Source organism: Saccostrea echinata, unplaced genomic scaffold (genome assembly GCF_033153115.1).
Source record: "Saccostrea echinata isolate AGI-Se365-2 ecotype Australia unplaced genomic scaffold, CSIRO_AGI_Sech_v1 ptg000033l, whole genome shotgun sequence".
Classification (NCBI taxonomy): Eukaryota; Metazoa; Mollusca; class Bivalvia; order Ostreida; family Ostreidae; genus Saccostrea; species Saccostrea echinata.
Genome location: NW_026889782.1, coordinates 6344522 through 6363067, shown reverse-complemented (window position 1 = coordinate 6363067; position 18546 = coordinate 6344522). Strand labels below are relative to the sequence as shown.

The 18546-nt window shown below is 33.8% G+C and overlaps 1 protein-coding gene across 1 annotated transcript; it reads right to left on the bottom strand.

The window, feature by feature from the left end:
* Positions 1-9927: 9927 nt before the first annotated feature.
* Positions 9928-10308, bottom strand: LOC133198062 (uncharacterized). The gene has a single exon (XM_061334216.1). The coding sequence runs from the start codon at positions 10306-10308 to the stop codon at positions 9928-9930; it is 381 nt and encodes a 126-aa protein (XP_061190200.1).
* Between the last annotated feature and the right edge of the window lie 8238 nt (positions 10309-18546).

Genomic DNA, 18546 nt, shown 5'->3' with positions numbered 1-18546 from the left:
GGGGACAGCTACATGCTAGCTTGCTATGGATTTAACACTAATAAACACTTACACTATGTTGTGCAAGGAGGCCATCATTGCTGAAACTAAAACTTAAACTGGAGTCATTGATGGAAATTGGGGAAAATTCCGGAAAAAATATGAAAATTGCCAAAAAAAAGTTCAGGGTCGGGGGTATAAAATAGGGACGGTCGGGTAACCGGAACCACACATATTTTTTTATTTGGCCTAACATTGAAACATGTTAAATGAAACAAGACAATAATGAAAAATAAAAATTTACTGATTTCTGGCTGGTCAGTATTTTGATGACTGTAATTTCTAAAATATTCAATGAACACTTTGAAGCTTTAACTGTAGGTATATGTTAACTAAATATACTATAAGGTAATATTTATAAATGAGAAGTTTTGAACAAACATTACAACATGCATGTATGTAAACTGGGGGTAAAAATTAGATAATGGCTATCGCCTTATTTTTCAGTGACATAAAACAAGATTTAGAATGTAGATAAATAATACTAGTATGTGTCTGTACATATGATATAGCATATAGAACTTGTACTGAATGTTGATTAGCTTAATCTTGAATGACTGATATGTTGGTCGTTTTTGATGAAATTTAGATTATTTGTATGTAAATATGCATTATGAAATTATTCATAAGGTATTAAACATGATTAAAGCATGTGTATGCAATGCAACATATGATGAATTCATATTGACTTGTATGGATATAGCTTAACATGTATGTGCATTGTTTTTTAGGGTCTTGTTCTGCAGATGCCATGAGATGATCTGTCTGTCCATCTGATATCACTTGTCCTGAGTATATTTTCTTTCCTCTTAGCCCAATCTCATTCAAATTTAACTCATAGAGTGCCTGTGGATGGAGGGAAAAAAGTGACCTTGGACAAATTATTTAGGTCAAAGGTCAGTATCAAAATACACTATATATCTTTATTAAAAGTCCTTGTCCAGAGCATAATTTTCTCCCTTGGTATGATCTTGCTTGTGTGCCATGGGATGAAGGGTTTTTAGTGATCTTCAACAAAATTTCTAGGTCAAATGTCAATTAATAAGAAAAAAAAGAATCGTTTTATCCTTGTCCAGAGCACATTTCTCTCCACTCAAATAAAAGCAGTGTTCTACATGCATGAGATGGTCATATTCTCAATCATACCTCCTTTAATATTAATAGGGCTTAAAACCTTACTATGTAATGTTCATTATTTGGATTTCATGGTCATTAAATTTAAAGACTGAAACTGATCACTGATATTGCTACATTAAAGTACATTGAGTGATCTTGTCAGATTTCTAAATAATATTCAAGCATACAATTCTTACATCAAATAATAACTTTGTATGAAAATATATTGCAGATCGCAGATGATGTGAAGAAAATACAAAGGAAGCTGATGTTGAAAGAAGTACTGAGTATTTAATGAAGTTTATGAATGGACTTTGATGTGAAAGACTACTTCATTGTTTACCAAGATATATGATTTTATTTATTTTAATATCATTTTCAAATAATGTTTTTGCACACCAAATGAATTATTAAACATGTGATTTGATAATGCTTTTTCCTTTTTATACATTTTCTTGATAGATTTTGAAAAGAAAACACAGTTTACCAAGGGAATTAATAATATATATTTTGATTTAAACCTGCTGTTCTCTTTTCATATTCTAGACAAGAAAGATTTACCATGGAAAATACAGGGATCCTAGAGCTTCCAGTTGCTTGTCAATCATTTTTCGAAATTGAAATGCTCAACCTACCCTGTAGTTTCCATGGTATGGAAACTATTACACCACAATTACACATTGCTTCCCGTCTCAGATAAATAAGGGAATCTTGAAGTGTCCCAGTAACTTCCTTTTATGAGACACCAAATAATTCCACCAAGTTTCCATCACACGGAAACCGCTACGCTCCGATCCCATGTAGTTTCCTGAGTCATGGAAACTTGAGGTTTCCTCTAGTTTCCGTTCATGGGAAGTCTGAGGATTCCATCGAGTTTCCATTCCATGGAAACTACTACGCTCCGATTCCACATAGTTTCCTAATTATGGAAACCAGTGGAATCTTCAGGTTTCCCATTACGGGAAACTACCTGGGGGCTCGGGAAACTTCAGGTTTCCTGAGGTTTCCGTGGTTCGGGATACCTAATGGAATCGGAGCGTAGTAGTTTCCGTGGTACGGAAACTTGAATGAATAACCTGGCATCCGCTGCGGAAACCACTAGGAAACATGATGTAATCATGAGGTTTCCATGTGGTTTCCATATAGTTTCCCATGACGGGAAACTGCTTTTTTCATCCAGTGTTATTGAGGGCACTTGAGTCTTGATTTGGAATGTTAACCTTCTGATCGCCATATAGATTGTAAAAGTAACATGCATCTTCCTCTTCGGCGGTACAGCTGTTGTCGCATCATGACGCAATCTGATCAGCCACACTGGGATGTCACGGTCAGAGCATCGCTTTAATCTATCATGATGAACCACTTTCTCCTTTCGTCGATTCTTTATGGCACTGCATGAAAATTTGGCTTTACAAAACAAGTAAAGATAATGTAAATTTATTATTTACAATGCCTTTAATTGGATTTTCTGAAAAAAAGTCAAAGTTGCAAAAGGTAACCTTTACATTAACTTTACATGTACTTAAATATAATGTAATGTCCCACATTGACTTGACTTTACAAAAAAGTAAATTTAATATTTACAAACATTAAACACAGTATTTGGGGTACATTAAATCTGATAATTACAAATATTAAATTTAATTAAATAACATCTTTAATAGCCACAAAAGTTAATTACTGTTTTTCATTCTTTTGAATAAAGCTTGTGCATATGATAAATAAGCTTTTCCTTCCAAATTGAAACTGCAAAAGAAGTCTGGACATCATACTTAATATACAAAGTAACAACAGATTGACTTAAACTTAGTTTATTACTATACTCAAAATTTTTATACAAACATATAATCAAAAACATCAAATTTCTTGACAGTATCTGTTGTTCATAGTCTATCCTGCAAATCCCATACACATACAATGTAGATAAGTATCCAGGACAGAGTATATTTCACCAAATCCTTTTCAAACATGTCATTTTGTTTTATAAAGAACCAATTGTTCATCCTTGAATTTAAAGTTTTGAATTGACATGAAACTGCGCTCCACTTTCTTGTTACTCGATATGCATTTCTGTGGAAATCAACAACTGTCCAAATATATATTTTGTCACATATTCCTTTTCAGAGTCCAAAACTTTTATTCTCATGCAGGCAGTCTTCTACTGTTTTCCTCAAAAGAAAAAATATATATATATTTTCAGTGACATGAATATTTTCATAGGCATCTGTGTTATAAATTCAAATAAACTGTGATATCAGTATTCACAGTATCATGACTAATGAAAATTGAAACAAGATGCAACCATATTAATACATGTAGATAAAAATTTCATACATGACCTTTAACCTCAAAAAGAAAATATTTTGAACCATTAATGTCAGCCTTTTTTACCAAAAAGACTATGTTAATCTTACTAAATAAGACAGATACAAACTGATGAACATGCTGCTATTAACTTATTTTATGATATAAATGGACTGGGCCACTAGCCCTTATCTTACCCCTAAGATTAAAATTTAATAACTCTGTAATTTCTTTGTTTATCATTACCTAATTTTTCTTTTGAAAGGATTATTTACAAAATATACTAATGTAGGAGTAAAATAAGATTTCTCGTGACCTTCTGTAGCTAAGATACTTTTGCAGAATTGAGAAATGTTTGTCTTACTTGCAAGATAATTTGTGAAAAAGTACTGGCATCAGTATCTATGAATAATTACTGAACACATATAATTAACTCCATTTTCCTTCTTAGTCATCAGGTAACAAAAAGACCAATAGTTGCTGCTTATAGAGCTATAGTATGATATTCAAGTTATGGTTTAGGATATATGTACCTTTCTCCCAGTAGCATGTTGCTGCTCATGAATTATTTCCTGATCTTGGAATTGTAAAAGTTGACAGGTCCCTCATTTTAAAGATAACATGCTAAAATGGAATTTATACTTTGATAAAGATTTCATACATCTGGATAAATATAGTCAATGTTTTCATAAATACTTTTGAGTTTGAAGCATACCAAAGAATGATTTTAAAAATACACAATGCAATCACAGTTAATAGTTATGAATTGCCGAACACCCTTATGTTTGTTTTCTTCACAATTAAAGAATACTTTAGGTCTAAGCAACACTTGCCATCTACAAAATTAAACTCTTGAACTCTTCTCAAGTGTTTCTTCTTCATGAAAGATATGTCAATAAGGTGTTAACTCTTTCACAGTAAGCTGAGTAGCTGGAGCCTGGAAAAAGTAATAACACATTTTTTGAAAACAGAAATGTATAATTATACTGACTCCCGAAAAAGTCAAGCAATTGATAATGTAAATAATTGTTTAAGTAACATTTTTATGATATTATTTATTGATTTATTTAAAAACAAATCGTACAAGTACCGTCAAAAAAACATTGGGATCCCTTGGTCTGGTAAATCATACATTGTTGTCATCCATGACTTTCTTGAAGAACCTGCATAATTGATTTCACTGTACCTGTTTTTGAAAATGGACATGGTTTAGAATACAAAATAATATCTATAAAATATAACCTAACTTGTCCTCTATTAAGAACATTGCCCCTACCCTGGCTTCTACATTTTTTTTCTAGCACTAATGTAAACAGCTAAACATTCTGAAACTGTGACCTCGAATTGTTTTTCTTGGTCTTGTTTAATCCATGATCATTTACAGAAAAAAAAAAATGGAACATATCCCCAATTTATCAAGTTACTTATCTAAAACACATATTTAGCGTAGTTTTTCCTGACTTTCTTCAGTTTCAATGTTTCACAATGTATGCTGAAAACAGATGGAAAACGTAAATAAACCTGCAGTGCATGCAAGCCCGGGAGCTCGAACAGTTTTCCAAACAATAACCTCCTTAAATCTTCTGGTAGATGAAAAGGTATCAATTCAACTGATCACTGGTTGCATATTTTCGTCAAAAATACCATAAAATACCGATGAGACCCGCTCAACTTGATTTGAAATGATTGGCTATTCATTCGAATACACAGTGCCATATTTGGGTTACTGTTAAAAGTAGATCGTTCGTTTTGTATTCGAGAAGACTTGGATGAAGAGGATTACATAATACTGAGGTGGAAAACATCCGTATATATGATAAAATATATTTCAGTATTTTAAAGTAAAGGTTGTCAAATGAACGGGACATATTACTGATATTACCTCTTATAAACAAAACTAATAAGCGTATGACTTATTCAGGGCATTTGCAATGTATGGGAACCAGTCTAAGAGGCAACAAAATTCCGCCAAGAATAAACAAAGAGATTGCGGGATGTTGTTTACTTGTGTCACTCGACACTGACTGCAAGGTAATGAAAATGTGCTTATTAGTTGTGTATAACTGTTTTCTGTCTTTCAAGATATTGAACAACAGTCGTTTAACATTTAGACGAAACATCTAGGGGAGGGAGGGAAGAAGGAATCCGGGATGTTTCGCGCCGATTCTGTTTCGCACTGAGATGGTTCGCGCCTGGATGATTCGCGCCGATTTAGGTACATAATTATACATGCTATGTATACTTCAAACACAGACATAAATAATTATCTCTCTACTACAAATATAATCTTCTTGAATTAAAAAAAAAATGTTTCAAAAAATATCAAAATTTCCACCATATAACATGTTTAAAATCTAAAATTTTGTTAAATGAACTTCAGTAGGCTAGCACATATTTGTACAACAATGTGGGGCGAACCATCTCAGCGCGAAACGGAATGGGTGCGAAACATCGCAGCGCGAACCATGCTTAGGTGCGAAACATCCCGTTACCGGAAGAGGAGGGGTCACCTCTTAGTTTGTTGCATCTACTATATAGTGGTGGTATCAGTGTCAGGATATAACAAATTAAAATTGAAAAAAATCACAATAAAATTTTGTTATAGATTTAGGACAGCTAAATAAAGGGGCGACTATTTTTTGTTTGATGCGGGGGGGGGGGGGTAAAAATATATTAACTTCAAAAATGTTTAAAAGATATAATCTCATCTCAACTGAAAAAATGATTAATAATCTTTCCTTGTCTGATGCCATTATTCCCTTTACCTCATTGAAATAAGAGTTTCTGAGTCAGTTTATTTTTTCCTTTTGTAGTGGCGGGGGGGGGGGGTGTCAAACTTTGTTCATTTAAGATAAACATGAATAATCTGTCCCTCATTATTAAAGAAATCAAATATTCTGTTCATCACTGACTGGAAAATAATTAATCCGACTTAGCTGTCAAAAGATTACCTTTTCATAATTTATCTTTTGTAGAAACAAAGAGCGGAGAGCTAATGCATGGTGCTAAGTATGGAAAGGTCTCTTGTGGTGGTTTGGTTGTGCCAGAGACAAATGTGCATTATTTCCATGTTGGGTAATGTCCTTAAGAATGGAATTTTTTTTCAAATACAAGGGACATGACTTTTTCATACATTATCACTGTACAGGGATCAAAATATTTTTAAACATTGTTAGATACTCACTACTGACATTATTTCATCTTCAGGAAAGTATTTAAATTATTTTTTCACATTTTTTAAAGAGACCAGTGTGGTGAAGAGATTTTTTTAAATTTTAATCTTGAATTTTGATATTATACAGGTCAAAACTTTCGGTACACTTTAGGTGAGTGGCAGTTGGGTAGATGGATGACCTTCAGACAGTCTGAGATGAAGAAGTTCTTTTAAATGATTGAAAGTGATCATCATAGAATCAACTCCATTATGAAGATAAATTATGAGAGTCAGGTGAGGAATTGACTTCAATGTGTTATCACATTGTGTAAATGAATCTTCATTATTAAGATCTTTTACATTTTATTTTTATATTTGAACTTGTTTTTCTATTATTCTAAACTTCCAAAAATAAAATTAAAGTATTTAAAGCATGCTACAAACATTTAACATATCTTGGCAAGTTTTCAAGGTTATTGCAGAAGTGCTTTAATTTCAAAAGATAACTAATGCAAACCTGGAAAAGAAATGGATGTTATTCTCTATAATTTCAAAGATTATGTTTATTATTAGCACTCCTTTTGTCCACCACCTGAGAGATCTGAGTACCCAGCCTACTGTTGAATTAATTGGTGACCAAGAAAAGATGACAGAGAGGGGAATCAAATATGGATGCCATCATGATCAAGAATATATACATTGACTAGAAAATATCTGAAAATATATAGATGAACATTCAAGCATTTATAATAATGAAAGTTATTCAGCAAGAGAGTTTTTGCACAAGTTTAATTTTCAGTAAAATTGTGTATATTGTGAACTGAGGAACTAAGTATGTAACTCGTTATGATTATCCATTTCTTTAGAGGATGTATTTGGAGTATATTTAAATAATCATTATCTTCTAGAAAAGAGCACACAAAACTTTTCTCTCTGTGCGAAGCATGACACGTATGCATACACTCCAGCATTTACCACAACCACAGTAACATATTTTCCAGGGCGTTGGAAGTCGAGCACATACATGAAAATGTGTTAAGCTGGACACATGTGCAAACACACAAGCATCTATCACAACCAATTACATATTTTCCAAGGCGTGTGAAGTCGAGCACATACATGAAAATGTGTGAAGCTGGACACATATGCAAACACACAAGCATCTATCACAACCAATTACATATTTTCCAAGGCGTGTGAAGTCGAGCACATACATGAAAATGTGTGAAGCTAGACACATATGCAAACACTCAAGCATCTACCACAACCAGTTATATATTTTCCGCGGCGTGTGAAGATGGACACGTATGCAAACATAATCTTCTACCACAGACGCAATACACGTAACATTTAGTCCAAAGTATAAAGTCAAGCTCAAACAGGCTCACTGCGTGAAGCTGGACACATGCATTTACTTACACATCTTGCAAAACTACATCTGAACCTATATTCTAATAGGTGTTTAAACAATTTTGTTTCTTTATTTTGTGAATATGTAAATTGCACCATTATGCTTACAAGATGTCAACATTATTAACCTGTACATAAATATTCATTAGATAGCCTTTAATAGTTTAAGTTGGAAATACTAGTACTTTGCCTGCTTTATGTTGTGTAGTTTCTCGTCAGTGATCTTTTTAGTTCCAATTAAACTGCAAAGTTTTAACACATGTACATGCACCATAAAGGATAAATAATATTGTATTGTATTTTAACCTTTTTTAATTTTATTCTTTGTCATTTTATTGCCTTTTCAAGTAAAAGATGTAATCTTGTAATGTTTGTAACTGTTTTTGGTAGATATTTATGAAGCAGAAATTATAACGGAAAAGGTTTCAATACATCTACACAAAAAGCAAATAAAAAAGAGTTCTCCATCTATCAGATATCAGCAAATCCGATAAGTTAAAGGTTAAGTCATAGGGAATTTTAAAGTTTATTATATCTATATTTTGATATCTGATACCATTTCTACATTTTTGATTGTCCATCTACAGTATACAAAAATAGTATAAATTTTTATATTTTGTAGATGACAATCTCTAATACTAAATACAACTGGAAATTGATATAATGCTTGAAAATTTGTGTATTTTTAGTAAGATCGAGTTTAACAAAAATGGGGTGGGGGTAACAAAAAAGACACATCAGATACCTATTTATTTTAAAAGTCAAAAACCATTTGTTGAAATCTTAAGTACGAGTGTATTAAACAAAGGCCAGTATCTAAATAAGGATTTAAGGACATACGCAACGTAGTTTGAAATTTATTGTCTTTTTCCCTGGAGTTGAAGAGTTCCAATACTTAAAGGAACTGTGTTCTACATTTTAATGTCTATATATACTGTTGTACACTTCTTCTAAAACAAGTTTTGATAAACAAAACATCTAGAATATATGTTCAGTAATTTTTGTATATTTTTCTTTAAATTATACAAGAATTTTCATCAATTGATATCTTTTCAAAACCCCTGGTAATGCATGCTGATTTTTTGTCTATGAACATCTGATGGCATTAAATCTTAAATTTAGAATATCTTGAAAAATTTTCAGTAGGTAAGGTACATCAACTTTAATGCAGCATTAAAGGTGAAAGGTTAAATTTAATAACCTTTTCTTTTAAGTAAAGGTTACCTTTTCACCTTTACTTTTTGTAAAGTTGATACAAAGATGACCTTGCTTTTTGGAGCACCTTTAAGGAGATTTACTTTGCAAGTAAAGTTTTGTAAAGGTGTTTTTTTCAAGCAGTGTGGGATAAGGGACTGGGGACATCTTCTCAGTCACAACAAATGGACCAATCCAAGGTTTTTGTAGCTTTTTGGATTGTCCTATTTTTGTTGATGAATCTATTATGTAGACTAAGTCTCCAACATCATATGTGTGGTTGTAAAGCCGCAAATCATAGGTCCGTTTTTCCAGGGTTGACGCATTTGTGCATTATGTAGATTTTCTCTGGCAATTGTGTGGACCTGTGACATCACTTCTTCTAGCTCCTCAACATAGTCGGATGGTACTCGAGGCTGCTGGTTTTCACCCATACCCATCATGATGTCTACAGGTTGTAGAATCTCTCTCCGTAGCATCATTTTGTTGGCGGTAAATCATGGCCGTAGGAACCGGGGGGGGGGGGGGGCGTGCCCTCCAATAATTTTGCCGATATATAGATTACTACAGAAAACATAGATACTATATGTTTGTGCCCCTTCAATCAAAACGCCTGATGACCTTTTTTTTTTTCTTTTTTGCTTGGTAGTTGATAGTGCCCCCTCAAACTGAAAATGTTTGGCTGTGCCCCCCCAAACTGAAATTGCTTCCTACGGGCCTGTAAATCCAGTTTGTCTGTTTACTGTGGCCCTTATAGCACCAGCAATGAGCTGCAAATGTCGATCCCAATGTCGATGGAAACGCACATTCTTTAGATAGCAACGGATTGACTGCAACATAGTTCTATTGTACCGCTCTACTTGGCCATTTGCACATGGTCTGTATGGAGTTGTGCGTGTTTTTGTGATCTCTAGAATTTTACAGAGTCGTTGGAATAAGTCACTGATGAAGTTCCTTCCTTGGTCCGAGTGGATCTGAAGAGGGCATCCCATTCGTGCAATAAATCCTTCAACTAGTGACAGAGCTACTTGTTCTGCTCCTTGGATAGGAATGGCATAGCATTCTAGCCACTTTGTAAACTGGTCAGTCATCATTACAATGCAGCGATTCCCTCTAGCTGATTCTACGAAAGGCCCTAGAATATCTGTATGTATTCTTTCCATAGGGATGCCTGCATGGTACTGGTCAAGAGGAGCTTTTGGTTGAATATGAGGCTTTTTACTTGTACTGCATTCCCTGCAAGACTGGACGTCATTTTTGCAGTCTTGGGATATACCATACTAAATATATTTAGAGCGAAGTCTCTGCAACGTCTGCTGTCCATGGTGACTTGCGCATTTGGAATCATGACAGCCTGCGAGCACCGTTTCTCTTAGCGCTTTTGGAACAAGCAGCAGGGGTGTCTTAGATGTTGTATCATCATCAACCCAGATGTAGTAAAGAACTCCATCAACAGTTGTAAGATGCTCTTTCTAAAGTTGTTGGGTCTTTATCCATAGCTGTTAATGCTGCACGCTTGTTTTCAAAACCTTTGAGGAAGGTATCAGTGGCAATGTTATCTATAACACTTTCTGGAGCATCCGGATATCCCTCGGTAACTATTTCTTGCACTAGTTCTGCAAATTCCTCAACTGTTTTATTATCTTGTTTGATGTCTTGAAGTTTTCTCTTTACAGTTAAGGGCAAATCCTTTTGACCGAATCTAGACTTGAATTTCTTGCATAGGTCCTTGTAGTTATTTTGGACTGGTTTGGCACAGGTGCAATAGAATTTAAGTGCTTTATCTCTTAAGGACTCAATAAGTCTCTCCAAGCGTTGATCCTCAGACCATTTATATCTGTCTGCAATCCTATCAAACTTGGTTTTGAATGGGCACCAATCACTGCGTCCATCAAATGTAGCCATCTTAGGAGGGGGAGGTCCGTCAATGTGAGTGTTAAACGGGTCAGATTGTTTCAAGCCACTATTAGCCCCACTTGTAGAAGTTATTTTCCCAGCTTTAGTTTGTGTTAAACTGCTAGTTGGGTCAGGCTTAGCCAAGCCACAGTCAGCAGAAACACAACTTGATACTCCCCCACTGGCTTCTGTTCCTAGAGTACTTTTCTCAAGCTTTAAACTTTTTTGGCCATCATCTTTGATACCATAGATACCATGTAGTGCTAGTTTATCAACAATTTCTCCAGTGACTAGTGATTCTGACTTTTTCTCTAACAGATTTCTTTCCAAGTTTCCCATCATTTTAGTCATCCTGTTCATCTCTTCTTCATAATTTCTCTGTATAGTTCTGTAGTGCTCATGAACTTGATCAAGTTTCACACCAAAGTCCTTTGCCACATTGTCCAAAGCCCGTTTATGTTCTCCATCTTGTCTCTCCTTGATAGATTCCACAAGTGTAGGTGGGATTTCAAAAGAGATCTGTTCTGCATACAACAATTTCTGTATTGCGGATGCAGTGTTATGCAAGTTTTCTTCAATATCATTCATGGTGATATAACCCTTTTCATCTCTTAGTTTAATGATGGCCGCTGCTCGTTGGGCGCCGATGCCTTCCAGGGATAGGAGGTCATCTATGGAGGCAGTATTTATGTTCGTCATATTTGTAATTCAGTTCTACAAAGGTTCACAGAGAGCTTAACTCTTCTTCTGGCACAAGAATGTCTAAAATATCTTCATCTAGAGTTCTGAAACAGTGCAAAGTTATGTCATCTGTTAAACGTTTTGTCCAGATAAGTGCTAAATATGTATCTGCATGAATGCCATCATAGTATGAAGCAAATTTATAGGATACTCGTACTCTTGGTGAACCGCCTTTCTTCTTTTTGTATCCTTACGACGTCTCTTTAGGTCGCAATTAAAAAGTAGAGTTCTTTCGTTATTGCTAGAATTAATTTCTCTGATTGCACAATTTAGCTGTTCCACCTGCCTGCAAATTTCTATATCATGCACCTTGAATGAATCTGGGTCAGATTGAACTACCTCAATAAAGAAGAAGGTACAGTTTTAGCTTTATTGTGCCCTAAAAATTTAATGTTATCAAAAAGTTATGAAACAGGCTTAAATATTAGTTGAGTATGACTGTGATAAATCAAGAAAGGATATGGCATGAAGGAGTACCATTCTAGAAATATGACGTCATAAATTTGATACATTTCTCTATTTTAAACGGATAAAGCCTCAAAATGACCAAATTCAAGGGTTATTTTCCATAAGAAAATAATGTCCACAGCCATCGCCATTTTAATTTTCGGATATGTTGTGTAAAATTCTTTGAAAAATCACCTATCTCAAAATCTTTGTGGGCGATGCCTGTGGACAATATTATCTGAAAGAAAATTCCATTGAAAATTGGCGTCTTCTGCAACTTTTTAAGAAATACGGGGAAATGCATAAGTTTATGATGTCACAATAAGCATTTAAAAAGTCATGTGAGAAAAATGATTTGTAGGATCTTTCTTCATGGAATTTCAATGATTCAGAATGCATGACTTTTAATTTTTTACATCACTTTAATTTCTAAGAAAAACACAGGGCAAGATTTGTATTGAAACCGTACCTTGTTCTTTGACTTTTATGTTTGGATACTGTTTACCTATTGCAACAACTCGATGAAACTGAGACAATATGTCATCAACAACAGTATTGTCCCAAGACCTAACTCTTAAGAACTTGCCTTCTTTAACAGATATGTCACAAGTACCTAACCAAATATAGATTAAATACCTTTTACTGCTATTAGTCTTCAAATGATTTTCAAGAAAATCTACTGCAGGCGCTGTACGCCAGCATGGTTCACACCAAAATTCAACAAACTTTAGTTCTATCTTTCTTTTGAGTGCAAAGCCCTTGCTATCTGATAAAAGAATGGGCGTGTAATAAAGACTTCCTTGTCTATGAGATGCTTGTCTCCTTAAAAAAATTTCTAATTTGGGCTTTGACAGTGACATAAAAAAAATGTACCCTCAAAAACTTATATTTGTTGTATAAAGGGGGGGGGGGAATCAAATAAACTGAACCTAACTTGATTTGAAACTGAGAACACAAAAAATTTCACTCAGCGAAAGTTAATAAACTATGGTGACAACTGCTTTCCGTACCTACACTACAGTCAACGCGGTTTCCGTATTTACCGCGAGTCCTCGCGGTGTGAAATTGATCGCGGTTTTACACAGGTAACTCAGGTAAAACCGCGTGTTCTCGCGGTACGCGTTCTCAACTAATCCAAACCATCGCGGTTTGCGTTATCCGTCTCAGGTGAAAAAATTATTCTCTTCATAAACGCGAGTTACCTCCCCCGACGAAAAAAAAAAAACACAACAGAGAAGTAAAAAAAATTAAAAGGATAAAACCAGTCTTAGCAGTTATTTAGGTCTCCTTTTTATATTTGATTAATTTATCTTTTTATTTCACGCCTCTTTCAAAAATAAAAAAAAAGAAAAGGAAAGGAAGAATGCATGATATGGAGACAACTAAATATATATATACATGTATATACATTTATATATTGCGTGTTCATTTATTGTTCTTAACTTATCCGTAATTATTCCTATGCATTAGTTTTGTAGATCACAGTTATTGATCATCCGATAACTCAATGATTTAATTGTCAAATGAAAACAACTTTTCCTTCATTTAACCATTTTAAATACGTAAAATAGTCGCAATATTAAAAAAAAAAAGGCGCTCAGAATAAAATCTTCAAAGGAATGGATATTTTTTCTGTATTCCTTATTCGTAATTCAAGTTTCCTTGAAAATTTTAAACTTGAAAAAGTACGTATGAACGTACAACATGTACTAGACTTTTTCATGACTTCTAATCTAGTGCGCTTTGTACGGTATTTATACAGGTATTACAAACAAACTATGATTCGGATGTAAAATATCTTTTAAAAAATATCTATCCTGTTTATAAATATTATCATTCAAACTTTAATTTACTTTAGATACATGTTTATACGTAAATAGCAAGCTTCTCCCTATTTTGATTTGAAAATTTAATTAATTTTCGGTCTATAATCAACTGATACTTCAAAAAATCAAAACTGATTCAAAGTTAGTTTAAGTTTTCATTAGTTGATTGTTTTCTAGTGACGGTTACCCTAGTGACTGCCTTCCCATGCTCTGGGCATCACACATTATCTTCATGCATGTGATACCCCTCCCTGAATTTACGTTTTTTTTAAAATTTATTTACCTTCAATTACAGGCAAAAAACGTTATTAATAGCTCAGAGGAAGTTACAGCATGTGCAAATATGCAACATTCGATTTTGGAATTTAATTTACACTGATGAAATATAATTGGAACAGAAGGTTCTATGTGCCCCCGGGCTAGATTCGAGTTTGTAGTACCAGGGACCTATATACTAAGTATATAGTATATAGGTCCCTGGTAGTACGCACAACCTTGGCACTGACACAGACAGGAAGTGTTATGTAATACATATACACATACCTCTGCACAACAATAGATTAGATGTGATTTACCTGTATTGTATACCTGGACATGCCAAATTTTGCATTCATAATGAATAGGACTCTGCTTCGTAAAACTTGAAATACATCGCAAACTATAAAATAATTTGTCCATTCTAGAAGTAGCAAATTATTTTATACAAAATTTTCCATTCATTCAATACAACATCAGAATTACTCCAGAATTTGAAAGTTTGAACAAACAGCAAGTGTTGTGCATTAATATGATATAGAAAAATAGATTTAATAAGTATCTCATATTTACATATCGACAACGATAGGAGAAAGGGGGGGGGGGGGGCTGGTTTTAATCAGACTGTTCATATTTACTGATTATTTTCTAAAGATATGCTATGTACATTTTGGGCATTTATGAAGTGTGTTGATCAAATAAATATATACAGTATAGTGTAAACATATACATACAGACAAGTTTCTTGAAATGTGCCTCGCCGTTTATTTTAGATTTTTATTCTTAACCCCCCCCCCCCAACACACACACTACAAACTAATTCATGTTTCTCTACCCAAAATTAAACTGTGTAATTTAACACCCACTCCCTTAAATGATTTAAAAGTTTCAGTTTCGTGAAACCTTTCTCTTTGGTTTCAATAATTACTCTGACAGTCCCAAGTTTTTGAAGATCGCCGACCAATAAAAAAGAAGACTTTTATTGTTGGTTTTTTTTTTAATTCTTTATACGAGTATAACGATATTTTTGTGATTTCAGGATTGCATGCTGTTTGATCAGTTGTTATTACCTACAGTTATGTATGATGGGTGATTTTGGTCAAGACTAGCTACTGAAATATGGTCATGTTATAAATGCAGTTTTTACAGCTTGAAAACACGGTTATAGTAAAAGGGCTTGATCATCTCGTAAAATACGGTATAGCACACCGTCACGGTAATCTCGTGTCCCCGCGATCACCGCGATGATAAAACCGCGACGGTGTATCGCGGAGAGGATTAAAACACCATCGCGGGGGCGCGGGAAAATACGGGATCCGCGTTGACCGTAGTGTAGCTTAGATACGCGCCAAAATGATAGTTTACCAAATAATGAAAAATATGTACAGTTAATACAATTCGATATATCAAGAACTTAAATTAAACCTTTAGTGACAAATATCAATAGTTTCTTTTTGTTTTATCAGTGAAAAAATGTACTAAAATGACGAATGAAAAACTTATCGCGAATTTCCTCCACAATTCCTACACTGTAGTAGGTCCACAAGAACTGCAGATTCCGGCAGAAAAGATAATGGCGAGTACTTTGGGTCAAATGTTTACACTTCTGACACCAGTGTTGTGCTGATGCTTATTTCCTGGACTGCAGGAGGCGGTCGTTGTTCGGGACACACGCGGACACGGAACTCACTGAAATAAGGGGACATCAACACTGCTAATTCATGCCGGTGTTAGGTAGTTCGTACCCAGTACTATTCGGTTCCACAACAGTTTCCTTAAGGTGAAAACAAAAGAACACAAAAAATAAATGCTAAGATTGTTGCTGCAGTTTTAAAACAAAAATAAAGCACTGAAAACAAGAAAAATAAAGAAATACCGAGTCACAATTTGTAAACTTCCGGTTTATGAATGAAATGGATTTCGAGCTCGCTCGGAATTCGCAAAAACAAAACCGAACTCGACTGAATGTAAATGCGGAATTGAAACTGAACATGAGTTCCAAGATCATGAAATACTTTGAGCAGCAACGTGTTACTGGTTAAAAGGTACACTGTACAGTATATCCCAAACTATAGCTTGAGTATCATACTGAAGCTTGATAAGCAGCAAATATTTTTCTTTGTGTAACCTGACTACTGAATAGGAAAATGGAGTTTTTTAAAGTGTTCAATAACATTATCCATACATGTAGATACTGATGCCAGCACCTTTTCACAAATTATCTTATCTTATCTTAAGACAAAGGTTTTCCAATTCTGCAAAAGTATCTTAGCTACAGAAGGTCACAAGAAATGTTACAACTACAGTGATACCTGTCTAATCCGGATGTTGTGTATTCCAAAATCGTGTCTAATACGGTATAAACTTTGAGTCTTTTTCAATAAATTAAATTGTTTTAGATGTTGTCTAATCCGGAATGTTGTCTAATCCGATCAATTTCTACGGAACCAGTGGTATCCAGATTAGTTTTACTGTATAACATAAGAATATATTGTGAATAATCCTTTAGAAAGAAAAATTAGGTCATTATAAAGAAATTATAGAGTTATCAAACTTTGATCTTCGACGTAATTTTTTTTTTCTAGATAAAGGCTACAGGGCCCAATCCATTATCATAAAGTAACAATTTGTCCATCTGTTTGTATCTGTCTTATTTAATTAGATTAACATCATCCTGTTGGTAAAAATGAAAGCCGACATTTATGAATCATAATTTCATAACTTCAAAGCAGTCAGTTTTCTTTTTGGAGGTTGTAGTTCATGTTTTAATTTTTTATCTATTACTTGGGTTGTGTAAGGGATTATTTATTTTTTTATAAGTCATGATATTTTGAATACATATATCACATTTTATTTAAATAAGTAGCACAGATGCCTGTGTAAATATTCATACTCCTGTCACTTAAATTATACTTATAGCTTTTTAGCTCATCTGAGCCGAAGGCTGAAGTAAGCTTTTCTGATCAAAGGGTGTCCGGCGTCTGTCTGTCGTCTGTAAACTTTTCACATTTTCGACTTCTTCTCAAGAACCACTGGGCCAATTTCAGCCAAACTTGCCACAAAGCATCCTTGGGTAAAGGGTATTCAAGTTTGTTCACAGGAAATGCCGCACCCTCTTTCAAGGGGAGATAATTAAGAATTTGTGAGAATTTGGTGGCATCTTTTAAAAATCTTCTTCTCAAGAAATACTGGGCAAGAAAAGATGAAACTTATGTGAAAGCTCCATTACATACGCTTGATTCAAAGAACAAGGTACAGTTTTGGCCAAAATTTGCCCTGTTCAGAAAATCAACCAAAATACTATAAAAAATATTAGAATATGTTAATTTTATGAAACAAGTAATTTTTATCTGATATCTTTTGAAGCGCCTGAAATATACTATTTTAAAAATGCAACCTGCTTTCTTGACGATCGCCCATTTTATAAAAACATTAACTCTTTCACCCCTATATATTTCTATGTAAAATACCACTGAACACTGAATATCTGGAAAAAGTTGTGAAATAATAACAAAAAATATTTAAATATCAATATCTTTTTCCTTTTTAGAGTAAGATATATAAAACTATATATATTTATACAGGGAAAATACTATATTTTAATGTTTTGGGGGTTTTCACTTTGAAAAGTAATTTTTTTACCTGTATTTCACAGGTGAGAAACAGGTAAATTTGTAATTTTCTTTAATTTTGAATAATAATTATTATTTTATTCACTTCTTTAATAATCATGTGTAAAACAGAGTACAGAAATCAATTTTAACAACAGGGGCAGAAAGTTTGTATGTAAACAGGTGTAAATTACAAGTTAGTGACCACAGGTAAATCTGGTACACCTCAATGTAGCTATGCTCAAGCTACATAAGATTGTCATGAATGTTTAAATTCCACTCCTAAAAAAATCTACAAAATGACCTGATTTTGTCATTAACTTACCATTTTAATTATTTTAAGAAGGCAGATGCATATATTTAAGACTAGAATGAATTTAGATGCATTACAATTTAATTGATTTACCTGTATTTCCCAGGTGAAAACCAAATACCTTTATTTGATTGAATTTTATTGTCCGTAGTTTCATGAAAGAAAATATTGGACTCAAAAATGAAATAAACAAAAGTCAATTATAATGATCTGATTTGAAAACAAATGAAATGTCAGTCT